This window comes from Podarcis vaucheri (assembly GCF_965113315.1).
Source record: "Podarcis vaucheri genome assembly, chromosome: 12".
NCBI lineage: Eukaryota > Metazoa > Chordata > Lepidosauria > Squamata > Lacertidae > Podarcis > Podarcis vaucheri.
The window spans coordinates 64,495,268-64,513,199 of NC_138750.1; the positions used below are offsets into that span (position 1 = coordinate 64,495,268).

Consider the following 17,932-nt stretch of genomic DNA (forward strand, 5'->3'; position numbering starts at 1 on the left):
CTGAGGCTCCAAGACTTTGGCCACCTCATGAGAAGAGAAGACTCCCTGGAAAAGACCCTGATGTTGGGAAAGATGGAGGGCACAAGGAGAAGGGGACGACAGAGATGGTTGGGCAGTGTTTTCGAAGAGACTAGCATGAGTTTGACCAAACTGCGGGAGGCAGTGGAAGACGTGCCTGGCGGGCTCTGGTCCAGGGGGTCACGAAGAGTCGGACACGACTAAACGACTAAACAACAACAGGACCCACAAAGGGGAGGAGGAGGGAATTCTGGGAGATTCCTGGGACTCTTTATTTATATGTTTGATATGTGACTGTAAAGTTTTAATCTGAAAAACCAAATAAATATATGTATTGGGGGGGGGGAGAACCCCAGTTCCTGGAAATTGTGGGATGGGAGAGAGCTCTTACGTTCCGCTCCTCCTTGGGGCGTCTGGCCGGCCACTGCTCTGATGCCGCAGGCTCTCCTTGGATTCCCAAATCGAGCCTCCATGGACAGAGCCAGTCTACCTTGAAATGGCAGAGAGGAAGAGTGGGGAAAGGCTGGCCGCTGTGAGAAGAGGCTGGAGGGTTCACTGGCCGGATCCAGGTGAAGGCTCTCCTTGTATTGCCTTTGTCCACACATAGCCAAGGAAGGAAGAGGGAGGGAGGAGTCCCTGGAAGGTGGCAGCTGCGCCCGTCCTCCAGCCCCCCCAGGGAGCCACCACTGGGGAAACCCAGGCGGAAGCCGCAAGAAGCCGCCCACAACCACCTGCGCAGCCCAACAACTTCCTGGCGCTGCCCGCAGAACTTCCTGCCTTCCTTCCTGCTGCTCTGAGACAGGCAGGGTCAGGCAGGCAGCGCCAGGGAGGTGGGCAAGGCAAGCCCAGAAGGGCACTCCTAGGAGGAAACCTCAAGAAATTCAGTAGTTTGGCAGAATCCACGGGGGGGGGGGGACTCCAAAGAACTCTAAGAATCATTGAACTTCGGGGCCAGAAGGGACCCAAGGATCATCTAGTCCAACCCCCTTCAACACAAAACTCACAGCTGATCACCCTGATGCTGACTCCTCTCTCCAGACACCTCTGTTCCCTACTTCTGAGAGCCAGCTCACTGTCTTTCTGAAGGTGAACCTCTTTTTAATATTGTATTTTAATATTGTGTTGGAAGCCGCCCAGAGTGGCTGGGGAAACCCAGCCAGTTGGGCAGGGTATAAAAAATACATCATCATCATCATCATCATCATCATTATTATTATTATTATTATTATTATTATTATTATTATTATTTTCAATACTCCCCCTCCCTTTTTGGACAGGCATAAAATTGAGATTAATGTCTTTATTGCCAGATCCTGAAAGGGAGGAGCTTTTAGCTGTGATTTTTGCATTGCAGGAGGTGGGACCAGATGGCTAATATCATGTTCCCTTATACAAATCTAGGGCGCAAGCACATTTGGAATAATACTATAATACTGTGGCGTAGCGTGGGGGGTGCCAGGGGTGCCGGCCGCACCGGGCGAAACATTTGGGGGGGTGCGTTTGGCCGGCCCTCCTAGAGGAAGCAGGAACCCCACTGTCCTCGGACCTCCTCCGAAGGCTGGCGGTGGGGCGGAGAGACCTTCTCCCCGCGCCAGCCTTCGGATGGCTGTCCTGAAGACTTGTGGTGGGAGCAGTGGCGTAGCGTGGGGGGTGCAGGGGGGGCCTGCCACACCTGGCGCAACATCTGGGGGCGCGCGGAAGAGACTCGAGTGCTAAAATCCACGGGTTGGGGGCGCAAATTACTTGCCTTGCCCCGGGTGCTGAGAACCCACGCTACGCCACTGCTATAATATTGTAGAGTTTGAAAATGTTCAGAAAAGGGGCCCCCAAATAATTGAGGGGGCGGAGCGACTCCCTTAGAAAGAAAGGCTGCAGAGTTTAGGACTTTTCAGTTCAGAGAAGAGGCTAGTGAGAAGTGGCATGCTAGAATCATAGAGCTGGAGAGTTGGAAGGGACCACACAGGGTCATCTAGTCCAGCCCCCCGCCCATGCAGGAATCTTTTGCCCAATGGGGGGCTCAACCCCACAACTCCATTCCTGAAGTGTGTTTGACTTCCAAAACGTTTGGAAACCAAAGCACGGCTTATGACTGGCTGCAGGAAGCTCCTGCAGCCAATTGGAAGCTGCAGAAACCCCATCAGACGTTCAGCTTCCAAAAATAGTTGGCAAACTGGAACACTCACTTCCGGGTTTGCGGCGTTCAGGAGCCAAAACGTTCGAAAACCAAGGTGTGACTGTATTGTAAAGTGTGGAGAACTTGTGGACCTTCAGTGATGTTGAATGAGGAGATTCAGGGTGGATACAATAAAGTTAAACTGTGGAACTCCCTCCCACAAGAGATAGGGGTAGCTTTAAGTGAATATTAGATGAATTCATGGATACAGATATCAAGAGATGGCTCTGTTCTGCCTCCACAGTCAGAGGCAGCAATTCTTCTGAATCCCAGTTGCTGGAAACCCCTAGAGGGAACAGCATTGGACTTGAGTTCGAATCCTGATCACTGATTTCCATATGAGGCATCAGGAAGAACTTTCCGACAGCACTAGCATTCAGTGGCAACCACAGAGCATGCCAGGCAGCCTGGACGAAACTGTGGCTGAGGGCAGTGCCAGCCTGTGAGTCAGAGGGCAGAGATTCCTCGTCCAGCTCCAGCCTTCCGCCCCCACCCTGCCAGTCAGCTGGTGACCAGCCCCCACCCCAAACCTCACGCCAGCTGCCGGAGGGGAGGGAAGCAGCTGCCCCATGGCCTGGAGAGCAGTGACCATGGGCAGCTCAGGCCCTTTCGTCACAACAGCAGCCCCTCAACCGCCCCATGGAGCAGAGGCGGAAAGGGACCCTGGATGAAGTGGACCCCCAGGGAAGGCAGGAAGCCCCCCACCCCAAGTGGGCTTCAGCCAGCCCCCTTTTCCAGCCTGGCCTGCCTCGCAGAACTGCTGTGGGGACGAGGCGGGGAAGAGGGGAGAAGCAGGCGGCAACCTCCCTTTGCCCCTCGCCAGCCAAAGGACTTCTGCATTTTTCAGGAAACTCAAATTGTTGCCTCCGCGATTCCATTTGTAACCAGCTCAACGTTGTATTTGGTGTCGCATCCTGGAGCCCTGACAGCCGCCACTCCCTCTTCCAGTTCTCTCTCTGAAACAAGGCTCCCTTTTTGTAAAAATCCACCACCAAAAATCCCCTCTCTTGTTCTTGTAGTCATTCAGTCGTGTCTGCCTCTTCCTGACCCCCTGGACCAGAGCATGCCAGGCCCTCCTGCCTTCCACTGCCTCCCGCAGTTTGGTCAAACTCATGCTGGTAGCTTCGAGAACACTGTCCCACCATCTCGTCCTTCTCCTTGTGCCCTCCATCTTTCCCAACATCAGGGTCTTTTCCAGGGAGTCTTCTCTTCTCCTGAGGTGGCCAAAGTCTTGGAGCCTCAGCTTCAGGATCTGTCCGTCCAGTGAGCACTCAGGGCTGGTTTCCTTAAGAATGGAGAGGTTTGATCTTCTTGCAGTCCATGGGACTCTCAAGAGTCTCCTCCAGCACCAGAACTCAAAAGCATCCATCCCCTCTCAAAACACCTCAATTCCCTGATTCTTAGAGCTGAGGTCTCTCTCTTAAGGCAAACCTCTTCTGTCAAGTCTTCATTTCTTTGACAAGTTACAGACGGGCATAAAATTGAGATCCATCTCGAAAATCACATTATTTGCAGATGGGGAGGGACACACCCACCCAGCCCACTTTTTGCTGTGCTTCATGCATTGCAGAGGGTTGGACCGGATGACCTTTGGGATCCCCCCCATTTCTACGATTCTACATGCCAACTTTGATTTGGGGGTGCTTTCAGGCTGGGAGCAGGCGAGTTTTCTAGGGACCGGGGGGCAAATTCCTGACTTCTTAGCATTGGGGGGGGGGGGTTAGGAATCACGGAGCCACAACACAATATAAGGTTCAGTGCAGTAACATTTTCAAAGAACAGGGTTTGGGGGAGCCTGCAAGACCCCAAATAACGGAGCAACAGGGTGGATAAAAATCAATGGTTTCTAAGAAATTTAATCAGATTTGTTTTCTATTTAATTTGGATTATTAAAATAAAATGCTTTTGGAAAAAAAACCTTTCTAAAGATAGTTTTCTGTTTAAATTACATTATAGTCCGAAGGCTATTCATCAGGAAATAAGGTTTTAAGTTTTTCATGTGCGCTAAAACTCAAAGTTTTTTTTTTAAAAAAATGATTAACCACATCAAGTTAACAAACATGGAGACATAGGTTCTAATGTTTTTGTTTTAGTTAAATAAATTGTTTAAATTGTTACTAAGGAAATGATTATTCTTCTCCTTCCATTTAAGTACAGCAGAAAAGTTGTCCAAATATAAGCAGTTAACTCATTAAACCTCACAATAATTTCACAGTTGTCTGTCTATGTATTTCTAATAGTATAACCAAATCTGTATTTTTTATGTAACTGTAAAAACTACTCTGAAAATTTATTATTCAAAAAACGAAACCTTCATTTGATTGCAAATATTAAGATTATACCAGCAAGAATGAGTCTTTCTGTAAAAAAATAATGATTTAAATCAAGTCTTAGTGACTAGTGATTTAAATCAATTTGATTTAAATCAAATCCTCCCTGCTGAGCAACCATGCCCTCAGACAGATGGACCCCACCACAAACACTCACCCCCCAATCTCTGGGGCAAAGTTTGGCCCCGTCACCTGCCATGGGGAATCTGCTGGAGGGAGGCTAAGTTCCACCCACCCTCCTGGCATCGGGCAGCCCCCTGGGCACCACATCTTCCGCACGTGCCTCTCCCAAGCAGATGCCCATCAGCCCTGCCCTCTCCCTGCTCAGCTGCCCCAGCGACCAGCCCAAGGGAGCGGCCAGGGTGGCACAGCATGGCAAGATGCCCACCCAGGGGCACCTGGGCCCAGGCAAACTCAGGGGTGCCAGGGGCTCTTTCTGTGTGCAACAGGACTGGCACCAGCTGCCCATCTGCCAGCCTCTCCTTGGCTTCCCTGGCAGGAGGGAAGTTGGAGAGGGTGGCATCAGCTCTGCCTCACACGGCAGAGCCGCCTGAAGCCAAGGAGAGGCAGCTCAGTTGCTGGAGCATAATAATAATAATAATAATAAATTTTATTTATACCCCACCCTCCCCGGGCTCAGGGCGGCTAACACCAATAAAATCACAGTAAAAACATAATGGGGGGGATTTAAAATACAGGTTAAAATGCAGCCTCATTTTAAAAGTAGCCCATAGATCAAGATCATAAGGGGAGGGAAACATGAGGGTCAGACTGTGTCCAAACCAAAGGCCAGGCAGAACAGCTCTGTCTTGCAGGCCCTGCCGAAAGATGTCAAGTCCCGCAGGGCCCTGGTTTCTTGGGACAGAGCGTTCCACCAAGTCGGGGCAAGTACTGAAAAGGCCCTGGCCCTAGTTGAGACCAACCTAACCACCTTGCAACTTTGGACCTCCAAAATGTTGTTATTTGTGGACCTTAAGGTCCTCCGTGGGGCAGACCAGGAGAGGCGGTCCCATAGACTCGTAATCTCAGGGTTGTGGGTTCGAGCCCCATGTTAGGCAAAAGATTTCTGCATTCATTGCAGCGGGTTGGGCTAGATGACCCCTGGGGTACCTTCAGCTCCAGAATTCTATTTTTCTAAGGCAGCGGCTGCACCAGTGTTGGGATGTGTCTGCTGAACACAAACCACGTGGTGGCAAGCACCACGGCCCCAGAGTGCCACGTGGGTGGGTGGGGAAGGGGAAAGGTGGCCCCCACATGTGGGCAGGGGGTGAACATCACTTCTCAACCAGGGCCTCCACTGCCAGGTGGTAATGGTTCTTACGGTCAGGCCGATGTGCAGGATTTAGCCCCATGAGCAAGAGGACTCGCACTCAAGACCAGCAGAGGCAGCTGCCAGGAAGAGGGATGCTGAAGCCCCAGGCAGCCCCCACTCCCCCCCCCCCCGGCAGCCCAGATAGCAGACGGCAGCTCCCACCTCGCACCGCCCGCCCCCCCGGTTTGAGAGGAAAGAATCTTTGAAAACGTGACAGAAATGTCTTCTGTTGCTTGGAAACCGAACGGCAAAACCAAGCAAACCCCCTAAATTACTATTCTTAGGTTCTGGAGCGGGTGGTCGCAGACCAGATCCAGGCGCTCTGGGAGGAAGCGGGTTTTCTGGATCCATTTCAATTGGCGTTTAGGCCTCGTTTGAGCACAGAAACTGCTTTGGTCTCTCTGCATGATGACCTCTGTGGGGAGAGAGGGGGGGAATTTGCCCCTGTTAATTCTCCTCAACCTCTCAGTGGCTTTCAGTTCCATCAGCCATGGGGTCCTTTTGTGCTAGGGGTGGGTGGAACCGCTTTGTGGTGGTTCCGGTCCTACTCAGATGGTTGTTCCCAGAGGGTTATGCTTGGGGGGGGGGTTTCTTCGTCCCCGTGGAGCCTTCAGTGTGGGGTTTTGGAGGACTCAATTCTATCCCCTATATGCTGTTTAACATCTACATGAGACCACTGAGTTGTGTTATTCTGAGGTTTGGGGTACGTTGTCAGAAATATACTGGTGACACGCAACTCTACTTCTCCTTGACGCCTGCCGGTGAGGCAGTGGAAGTGCTGGCAGTCTTGCCTCAGTAATGGACTGGATGAGAGCCAACAGACTGAAGCTCAATCCAGATACGACTGAGGCTGTGTTAGTGGGTGGTTCCTCAGACCAGATGGCTGGGAGGTGGCCTGCTCTTGATGGGGATACGTTTCCTCTGGAGGAGCAGGTTCGTAGCCTGGGGTTCCTCCTGGATCCTTTGCTGTCACTCGAGGCTCAGGTGGCCTCAGTGGCCCAGAGTGCCTCCCATCATCTTTGGCTGGTGGCCCAGCTACGCCCCTATCTGGACAGGGAGAGCCTAACCACTGTTGTCTATGCTCTGGTATCCTCAAGGTTAGATTACTGCAATGCCTTATACATAGGGCTGCCTCTGAAGACGGTTCAGAAACTTCAGCTGGTGCAGAATTCAGCGGCCAGGTTGCTCAGCGGAGCAAGACGGTTTGAGCATCTTACACTGATCCTGGTCCAACTGCACCGGCTACCGATTAGTTTTCGGGCCCAGTTCAAAGTGCTGGTTTTGCCCTATAAAGCCTTAAACAGCTCAGGACCGCAATACCTCAAGGACCACCTGTTTCCATCTGAACCTACCCAGACCCTGAGATCACCTTCCGAGGCCTTCCTTCGTGTGTCTCCTTCATGTCCGGAGGGTGGCAACACGAGAACGGGGCCTTCTCTGCAGTGGCCCCCCATCTGTGGCATGCTCTCCCCAGGGAGGCTTGCCTAGGACCACCATTGCATATCTTTAGGCACCAGGTGAGAACATCTCTCTCTAACCAGGTCTTGGCTGATGAACATTCTTTGGCCTTTTCTGTTTCGGGGGGGGGGGCGAAGGGTTTGCTTTTGCTCTTGTTCTTATCACGCATTTTGGCTTCTCACTTCACATTTCTATGTTGTGAATCGCTCTGTGGTCTTCAGATGAAGGGTGGTACACAGATTTAATAAATAATAATGAATAATAATACTATGGTGCTTGTTCCACAATAAATGGTGACCTATGAGATTAGGAAAAGAGATACGAGGGATTTGCCAGTGCCCGCCCACCCCACAAAAATGGGTAAGGCTGAGTGGCCAAGAAACGTGTGGGAGGGTGGAAGGAAGGAAGGAAGGGAAGACTAGAAGCTTGTCTTTGATAGAGCCACAGAAGACGGGCGGGTGCCTGTCCCCACCCCCAGAACACTTGTCGCCTCCAGCACAAGACAAATTGCAAGAGACAGGCCAACGCCCAGGAATCTGCCACACTCCAGCCCCCCAGAGCTGCTTGTGGGTCAGTGGAGCTCTTGAGCCACAAACACAAGGCAGCTGCCGCAGAATCCAAGCGCAGCAAAAGCCACAGAAAACCCAGAAGAAAAATGTGGGGCATTTCGTACCCTAGCTGTAAGAGCCCCAAGGAGAGGGTGTGGCTGGGAGCGACCCACAGAATCATAGAATTGTAGCGGTGGAAGGGAACTCCAAGAGACATCTAGTCTAACCACTGCTATTGCAGGAATCAGAGCTGCCTCCCTGCCACACTACCCCAGACTTCAGTTCTCTCCCCCCCCCCCAGGACTCCAAAGTCCGGGGTTCTTCAGAGACCCCCAAACAGCCCAAACAAACCGTGCAGCCCTCTGCCCACAATACACTTTTTGGGGGGGGCGGCGGTGGAGAAGAGCAGAGTTGACCACTAAGCCAGTTGCCCCCTGTCTGGCACCAAGCAAAAGGCAATTTGTTCCAAGCCAAGCTTTCCTTTGCAAATCCAGGCTTGAGTGCCCCTCCAGTGAAGGTGGAACAAGCTGGTTTTCTGCTGCCTGGATTCAAAGTACAAGAAAGGAGATTCGGACTAAACACCTGGAAGGACTTTCTGGCGGAAAGAGCCATTCAGTGGCAGAATGGACTCTCCTTCCTGGGAGGCTTTTAAGCAGAGATTGGACAGCCATCCGTCAGGGAGGCTTGAGCTGAGATGCCTGCTTTGCAGGGGGTTGGACTAGATTGCCCCATGGGATCCCTTCCAACTCCGCAATTCTACAATTATATGATTCCCTTTCCCATGGTTAGCTCACAGTTAAGAGTCCCTTAAATGGGAAAGGGTACAGAACCTGTTTCTGGGCCCCAGGACGGCTGGATGTCCCAGAGGCAGAGCAGGACCCCCTTGCAAGCCTTGCTCTCCCCTCCTCCCAGCCCAAAATTGCAGAAGGGAAGGAAGCAACGTCTGCCAGAGCTTAACTGTGATACAAAATTGCCTATCACACACATAGCAATATATCGAATACAGTCATAACTCGGGTTACAGACACTTCAGGTTGCGTGTTTTCAGGTTGTGAACCGTGCCGAACCCGGAAGTACTGGAATGGGTTACTTCCAGGTTTCAGCCGTCACCCATGCGCAGAAGCGCTAAATCGCGCTTTGCACATGTGCAGAAGCGCCGAATCACAACCCGCGCATGCGCAGACGTGGTGCTGCGGGTTGCGAACATGCCTCCCACATGGATCACGTTCGCAACCCAAGCATCCACTGTATATTTAATTCAAATGAGATCTTAGGAAGATTAAAGTACAAAGCCAGAAGTTTCAGCTGTGTGGATTTGTCTTTCGCTAGCGGGAACAAAACAGAGAAGCAAACGAAACACTGGCCATCTGTACAGTTTTGCCAAATTATATACTGTATTTGAAAGAGCAGCTTAAAAGTTCTGTACGAGCCCCTTTCCTTGATCCATAGGAACACAGGTGGACTAAAAGCAAGAATGTCTCATTTTGTATCAACTGAAGGGGAAACTGTATCCAGTTAATGACTAAGCAAAATATGGTTCCTAAGAGGCGCCACAAGAAGACCAGAAAGTATCATCCTTTATGTTGGAAACATCAGGCGAAGAAACTCACTTTCCATTATGGTGTCTCTTTCCCAGAGAAGAAGCTCTTAGGGGAAATGTGAGACCCCAATGGCACGGAGACCTTCTCCCCCTGATGCTGACAGGGCCTGAAAGCAACACGGTCACCTCAACAAGTCCTAACAAGAATCAGAGAACCTCGGAAAGGACCCCAAGGGCATCTAGTCCAGCCCCTGCAATGCAGGAAGAACCCAGGATAAAAGAAAGAAAGGCAAGCCTGTTATTGGGAGCTACACGTTGATGCTGACCTATGGGAATGGCCCCTAGTTAATGGAGATCTTCGCTAAAGACTCCAGAGGAAGCTGGATGGTCGTGGGGCGAGAGGAGAGGTCCTCCTCTTTTTGAAGCAGAAGCTGGCTAGAGAACTGGAAGTGGGGAAGAGAGACAAATGGGGCTGCTCCCCACAGAGGGATGTGGAAAGCGCCCTCAGAAAGAGCAGAATTAGGGCATGAGCTTTTTAACTTGTCTGGAGTCAGGTGAACAGTGAGGTGAAACTGGAAGCACCAAATCCCCCACGCTAGAGATCATTAGGAAAGGAACTGGAAATAAAACTGCCATCATGCCATCTATAGTGCGATTTGGGAGGCCTGCGCCCCGTTCTGTTTGCCTCTCCTCCAAGAGGATATCGCACAGCTGGAGAAGGTCCCGAAAATGATGGGGAGGGGGATTCAGAAACTCCCCTCTGGGGAAAAGTTGCAGCATTGGGGGATTTTCCATTTGGGAAAAAAGGTGAACAAGAAGCGACAAGACGGATGTTTATAAAATTAGGCACAGGGCAAAGTTTTTATTCCTGTCTCACAATGCAGCTTCGTGAGCCGCCAACGAAACGGAGATCCAGAACTGGCAAGAGAAAGTCTTCCTTCAAGCAACTTGTAGTCAACTTGAGGAATTTGATCCGGCCCACCTGCAGGGCTCCTCGGAGGTCCTCCTGGCCTGATCACCACTGGAACACACCTGGTGAACAGGTATGGCACAGGTAGCAATGCCAGGGCTTTTCGGGTACTGGGGGCACCCAGCTGGCGTCCAGCGAGTGGCAAGGCCAAAGGAAGGCAATTCCTAAAGGCTGAGGACCACGTGAGTCAGGCAAGTCACTGGCTTCAGCACCCAGCCTCCCCAACGGGGCCACCGGGGACTTGACCAGCCAGCTGCTGAGGTGCCCCCCCAAATCTGGGCTACAGCAATCTAAACATGGCCAGACCAGTCTTAGAAACTCAAATATATCAGCTAGGTACCTGATGGCACCTGAGAACCAAGGTTGCAGTCACCAAAACAGAATGTCTACTTGCCATTTTTGGGCAAGATGGCTTCATTTTCCAAATGAGGGACTGAGTTTGTGCTTGAACATCCAGCTAGTTCATATGACAAAGTTGAGTTGGGTGAAGAGCTTTGAGAACTTAAAGAAGGAAAGTCCCTTGATCCAGGGACAATCCACATATATATTGGCCTCTCCCGGCCTCTTTTTCTTAAGGGTGACACAGATCATTCATAACATAGAGATATTCTTCGCCAAGTGTGAGCTAGGCTGGGGAAAGCAAAGACAAGCGACAACAATTCACTATAACGTTGGTCTCTTCTTCTGCTCAGGCTGCACGGAAAAAGCATTTTGGTTCCTGAAATTCATTCTGATTGTGCAGATAAAATAGAATGGATAGAATTCTACAGGATGTGTTGCTAGTGTGTGAAAACAGTGAGGCTCCAAGGATCCAAGGCGCAGTCACGCACCTCCAGATGGTGGAGACGTCCGGCCCCCTCCTGGAACTCAGGCATCTTCACTTGGTTGCCAGTGGCCAGTAGCCAGGTGCAAAATGCGCCTGGCAGATTTCGAACACAGACCCAGAACACCCAAGGAGCCTGCCTTTGAGGAGTGCCCTTGGCTGCCACCTGGATGCCACGTAGAGAGTCTGGAAGGGAAAAGGACGCCCACAGAAGGATACAGGATGGGTGCAGGCTTCACCACCACCCTCACCCCTGGACTTTCGGCATTGAAGGCCAGACCTGGACGAGTCCTTGGCATAAGGCTGTGGCACCTGTGGATTGACCTGGCATTTCCAGCCCTTGGCAAGATCCCCGCCTCCAAAACCAGTGCTGCCACCGCAGTCCCAGGTGTCTCCCACGTAGCCCTTTTGGGGGGGGGCTCCTGCAAGGCTCCTCCCTTCCTACCAAGCAATGAATGCCAGGCCACAGACAGACAGAAGGCATGAAGAGAGCAGGAGAAGAGAGGAAATCTCCCTGGTTTCTCCTGCTGCCGCCAAGGCCCCATCCTGCCCCTGGCAGCAGAGTGGACATACTTTTGAGGCTCCGACCAGCTCCCAGGGCTGCTCTGGTTCGCCAGAAGCAGCTCAGTCCTGCTCGCCACAGGACCTGGAAGCTGTCTGCGGACAAACGCCGGCTCCCTCGGCCAGTAAAGCGAGATGAGCGCTGCAACCCCAGAGTCGGCCACGACTGGACCTAACGGTCAGGGGTCCCTTTACCTTTTTACAAGCTCCCAGATAGTAGCGGGAGGCAGAAATGCCCCTGCCCTGATGGATCATCAGCGGAAGCTCCCTGTGTGGCTTCCATTCCCTGCAGCAGCAACCTCCCTCCCTCTCATCCTGCCAGCTTCTGCATGTCTCTTTCCTCCTCCTTCTGCCCAGGGATGCTCAGGAACAGTCCAGACTCTGCCCTTCTCTTCACAGGGGTCCCCCCAAGTACACCCCAAGCTCCCCGGATGCAGGTGGCCCTTCCCAAAAACCATCCTCTCTCTCACCCCCCCACCCCCCGCCCTTTGTCCCACGCCAATCTCTCACCCAGAATCGTTTCCTTCCTTTGAGGCTCCCCGAGAGCTCCTGCCAAGCAGCACAGGTGGGGAGGTGGCGCTACAGGTTTGCCAACCTGCCAGCAGAACGAGCGCAGGTGCTGCGCTGCCTGGGGGCAAGGCTTTCTGAGCCCTTCCACGCCCAGGTCGGGCGCAGAAGGTGCCACCCGCCTTCCCTGCCTGACAGCTTCCACTCCCCCAGGCTGCCCTTCTTAGCAAGGGAGAGAGAAATGGGGTGCGGGCAGAACAGCTGGCATGGCTCCCCCCAGAGCCCCCCGGCCACACAGAACAACAGCAATGGGCGCAGGCAGTGCCACGCAGAAGCGCCTCCTGCGCAGAGAGACGGAGCCACCAGCAAAAACCAAGGGAAATGGAGGGTGCTGCCATCACCACCACCGTCGCCATGGCACTGAGCCCCCACCCCCAGGGTCTGCCCCAGAGGGATGCTTTCACACCCTGACCCCAACCAAAGGCAAAGAATGGCTCTCTGGCCTGGGCACTCCAGAACCCTTCCAGAGAACACCTGCTGGAAGTTCAGCCTCAGAGCGCCGGCATGAAAACAGTGCCTCTGTGCTCGTGCAGAGGGCATCTCTATAACAGAAGCCAGGTTCATCGCAGAATTTACCAGGCAGGAGAAGCAGGGGGTGGGCAGCCTTTGCTTCCTTGGGGGTGTTTGGGGCCCTCCTCACAAACTGCCCCCCAGTCCTTGCCTGTAACTACAGTGCCCAGTCAACCTCCCAGGCCCAGGGCCCCTTTGCTGGGAGGTGGGTGATTTGGGGGCTGCCCACCTGTTTTTTTTGGGGGGGGGCTTCAGTTCAGAATGAGCTGCTTTGCACACCAGGCTCCACTGCCCAACCCTGGAGCTTCTCCAGACCCCCAGCTGGCCAAGAACCCTCCATCTCTTTGGGGCGCATCTGGCAGCATCAACATTTGCCAGTGGGGGGGGGGGTCCCCTCTCTGGCCAGGAAGGGCACAGCCAAGGGCAGCCACAGGCGTGGGGTGTGGAGGGGGGGCACAGCGCCACCCAGGGAACCTGGCGGAAGAGAGGCTGGCTTTGTGCGAGGAGGCCAAGGAGGGTCTCCTTTCTCCCCCTCCCCGCACCCAAAACCAGGGTCCCTTGCAAAGTGCCAACAAACTCTGCCGAGTGCCAAAGCACGTGGTGAGGAGGGGGGGGGATGCAAGAAGAGAGAACGGAAGGAAGGAAGGAAGGAAGGAAAGGAGGAAAGAAAAGAGTGACATTTGGCAAGGGATTAATCACAGCCTCTCTGCAGAGCCAATAAAACCTCTTCCCCCCCATCGGGAGCTCCATTTTCTGCTGCAGGAGAGAGAGATGCACACATAACAGCCCCCCCCCGGGGCGGAGGAGGCGGAGGCGGCTCCTCTGGCAAGGCAGGCGCCGCACAGCCCCTTCGGCCGCATCCTTCCCCGAGCATCCCCGAGGAGAGCCTCCGCCCCACCCCTCGACCTCCCTCCCCCGCCGAGGCCGCCGCCCCTCCTCCTCCGCCGCAGGAGCCCCGGCGCCCCCGGCCCGCCCCCGGCCCTGCCCCCCCCACCCGCTCGCCGGGGGTCTCACCCTCGATGGAGATGACGTGCTCGCGGATCTGGCTCTGCAGCGCCAGGTCGTCGACGCGCTCGACCAGGTCGTAGATGGCGTAGATGTTGGGGTGCACCGACTCGAAGCGCCCGATCTCGGCGCGGATGGCCGCCGAGTTGGACAGGCCGAACTGCGGCGAGGGCGCGCCGCCCGCGCCCGACGGGCCCGACGGGCCCCCCGGCGCCGCCAGGCTCTGCTGCGAGCCCGGCCCGCCGCCCTGCCCGCCCGGCCCGCCCTGGAAGTTCATGGCCGGCGCGGGAGCAGGAGGAGGACGAAGAAGACGGGGAGCAGCAGGAGGACAACGGCGAGGGGGCGGCGGACGAGGCTCGACGGGGCGGCGGGCGAGGCGCGGCGGCGGCGGGGCGGCTCAGCGGCGCGGGGCGGCGGCGGCGTCCGGGGCTGCGGGCTCCCGGCGCGGCATGGCGGCTCCCGGCGCTGGCTGGTCCTCCTCCTTCTCCTCCTCCTCCTCCTCTCCGGCCGGCGGCCCCGCCAGCAGCACAAGCAACAGCGGCAGAAGCGGCGGCGGCGGCGGCCCCGCGTCACGCAGCCGCCCCCGCTCCTCCTCCTCCCGCGTCAGCGCCGGGCTGGCACCGCCCCCGGACGGAGGGAAGGAAGGAAGGAGGGAAGGAGGAGGGCAGGAAGGAGGAGGGCGGCCGCGGGGAGGAGGGATGCAGGGATGCGGGGCCGGCGGCGGCGGCGAGGGAAGGAGCCGCCTGCGCAAGCCCGGCCAGCGCTTATGTAAGGCGCGCGCCCGCGCCGTCGGGGGGAGCCGCGCGTGGCCCTCGCCCGCCTTGCGGGGACCCTCGGAGGGGGCCGGCGGGGGTCCCGGGGCAGGAGCGCGGCTGGCGACGGGCAGGCCGTCGGGGCGAGGAGCCCGCCGGATGGATCCGCCCCACTCCCGCAGCCTTTTCCCACGGGGGCCTCTCGGGAACCAGCTCTCCCCTCGCGGCGGGGCTTCCGAAGGGGGAGCCGAGACAACGTGGCTGCTAGCCTTCGCCGGCCCCCTCCCCCTGGCAGGGGCGCCAACCTGAATAAAATAGGGTGGGGGCACACCCTGCAGAACCAATCACAAGATGTGGCACGTGCACACCATTTTAATGGCAACCCCATCAACTTTGGGGGGCTCTGGCCCCTCAGATATTTTATTGGGGGGTGAAGGGATCTCGCCCCCTAGGAGATGGCTCCTGTGCCCCCAAGATGGCCTTCTCCACCCCCATAGCTTGGCCAAAGCATCCTTTGGAAGCCCATCACTTGAACTCTGTGCTGAGAAGCCCTTCCTTCCTTCCGCCTGCCCAGTTTGTTGCCTCCAACAGGGGAGGTGGCAGCTGCCGCAGTTGGGGGGTGACCCACACCTCCTCCAAGGCCAGGGGCATACCTAGGGGCTGGCTCCCACTGAGGGTGCAGGCCCAGGGGGAAGGATGCTTCCCAAAAATCTCAGAGTAAGATGGAGAGAGCCAGAGCCTGAGAGAGCTCCTTGCCAAAGAAGGGAGCCTGGAATGGGTCAGTTTCCACCCTCAGCCCAACCCAGAGAGCGTGGAGTCCATTTCATTTATTTCAGAGACTTCTGCGTTTCTAAACACAGTTTTCTCAAGGCTTCTCACAAGTGTAAAGCATTTTTTGAATAGGAAACATCAATATCTAAAATACTAACAACAAATATAAAACAAATTTTAAGTAGCGAACACCAGTATCTAAAATATTAAAAACTAACAGAAGAGCATAAACCAGGCCAGCAGAGCAAGACAGGAATGGCAGATTCATAGTTTTTTTAAAAAACAACAACCAACAAAACACAATTTAAAACAAAGAGGATCATTAATTGAAAATCCAGTCCATCTTCTCTCTTAACTCTCTAAATATGTTTTTTTTTTATCACTCATTGCTTCCTTATCTTTAGTTACATCCAGGGCTTTTTTCCCAGAACTCGGTTCTGACCCCTCAGGTGGGCGCCACTGCCATTACAAGAGAGCAAGGGAGGCCTTCCTGGTGAGATCCGGCACCTCTTTCCCCAGAGAAATAGCCCTGGTTACATCGCAGAACTGCAACACTGGAAGGGACCCCCCAGGGTCTTCTAGTCCAGCCTCCCGCAAGGCAGGAATCACGGCTAAAGAATCATTGGCAGATGACCATTCAACCTCTGTTTAAAAAACCCCAGAGGAGGAGGGTCCAAAATCTTCCCAGACAGAACATTGCACCATCAAACAGCTTCCGGAAGTTCTTCCTGATGTTTAGTCCGAATCTCCTTCCTTGTAACTTGAATCCATGGGTTCAGATCCTGCCCTCCAGAACAAGAGAAAACAAGCACGCTCCCTCCTCCATATTGGGAGATGGCTCTCATATCTCCTCTCAGTCTCTTCTTTTCCAGGCTAAATGCCCTCAGCTCCTTCAACCGCTCCTCATCAGGCTTGGTTTCCAGACCCTTGATCATCTTGGCTGCCCTCCTCTGCCCACCTTCCAGCTTGTCCACATCCTTCTTAAATTGTGGCGCCCAGAACTGGACGCAGGATTCCAGGTGTGATCTGACCAAAGCAGAAGAGAGCAGGACCATGACCTCCCTTGATCTGGACCCTAGACCTCTGTCGATGCAGCCTAGAATAGCATCAGCTTTTTTTGCTGCTGCATCACACGGTTGACTCCTGTTCAGCTTGTGGTCTACTAAGACCCCTCATCCTTTTTTCCATGTCCTTCTGTCAAGCCAGGTGTCCCCCATCCTATATTTCTGCAGCCGGCTCTTCCTGTCCAAGTGCAGAGCTGAGGGTCCCTTCCAGCTCTATGATTCCATGTCCTGAATCAGGGATCAGCAAACTTTTTCAGCAGGGGGCCGGTCCACTGTCCCTCAGGCCTTGTGGGGGGCCAGACTATATTTTGGGGAACAAAATGAACGAATTCCTATGCCCCACAAATAACCCAGAGGTGCATTTTAAATAAAAGGACACATTCTACTCATGTAAAAACATGACGGTCCAGATTTAGAAGGCGATTGGGCCGGATCTGGCCTGCGGACCTTAGTTTGCCCACCCCTGTCCTGAATCTTCCAACCTTCAGAGTGCACATTGCAAGATCCAGCCCAGCCCAGCCCCTTGTCTGTATGGGTCCTGAGTTCCCTGTTCCCTTTGGTTGGGGGTGTTGCTCCCAGCCCAATCCCAGCTGGGCTGTCCAGAGATGCTCAGGGCAAGGTTGTCCTTTTCACATCATTCTGGGCATCTTCGTGTGCTTCCTCCCCCCCCCCACTCCTGGACCCATGCTGAGCCTGCTCTGCAGGAGGAGTCTTGGCATTTATCTCTCCCTCCCCCCTCCCTCCCTCTGCCTAATTGCTGCATGGGATTACTCTGCCCAGGAAGGAGATGCGCTCCCTCAACATGCCTCCCCAGAGAAGCCCAGTTTTGACCGGCAGCCCTGTGCCTTCCAGGAGATCAGCTAACTGGGGGTCAGCGGAGGGCTGCAGACCCACCCCCCACCCCATCGCTGGCATCTTCTTCAGGCCCAGAGCAGCACCCCCTCCCAAGTGCCTGCACACACATCCTGCAGTTAATTGGCACCAGCTGCCAGATCAGCTGGGTGCTAATTACCTCCAGGCCCTAATAGGAGGTTTGGGTAGCAGAGCCCGAGTGACTCATCCAGAGGGCAGCAGGAGACAGGCAGGGAAACCTCCCACAGCTGGCAACAGACAGACAGACAGACAGACAGACGCACACAGCCCGCACACCAAGGCTGGACGGCAGCTTTTTTGCATTCCTCGGGGCTGCCCAGGAGAAAAGAGCTCCCTTTGCTGGGTCAGGCCAAAGGGTGCCTGCCCAACCCAGGATCCTGTTCTCATTGTGGCTGAACAGATGCCCTCATTGGGAAACCAGCAAGCAGGCTCTGGGCACAAGAGCAACTCTCCCTTCCTGCCGTTTCCAGCAAATGAAGACCCTCCAAGTGCCCCCATATTCCAGGGACAGTCCCAGATGTACAGAAGCCATCGCAGCTCTCTTTTCATCCTGGAATGTCCTGCTTTTCCTTAAAGGTAAAGGGACCCCTGACTATTAGGTCCAGTCGTGGCCGACTCTGGGATTGCGGCCCTCATCTCACTTTATTGGCCGAGGGA

The 17,932-nt window shown here is 54.5% G+C and overlaps 1 protein-coding gene across 2 annotated transcripts in view; it reads right to left on the bottom strand.

Moving 5' to 3' along the window:
• The window catches only part of AGAP3 (ArfGAP with GTPase domain, ankyrin repeat and PH domain 3), a 99,932-nt gene extending 85,825 nt beyond the window's left edge, over window positions 1–14,107 (bottom strand). For both annotated transcript variants that reach the window (XM_082192197.1, XM_082192199.1), the window contains exon 1: window positions 13,825–14,107. In XM_082192197.1, coding sequence (XP_082048323.1) covers window positions 13,825–14,092 — 268 coding nt within the window. In that variant the 5' untranslated portion in view covers window positions 14,093–14,107. The remainder of the gene's footprint in view (window positions 1–13,824) is intronic.
• Window positions 14,108–17,932: the final 3,825 nt, after the last annotated feature.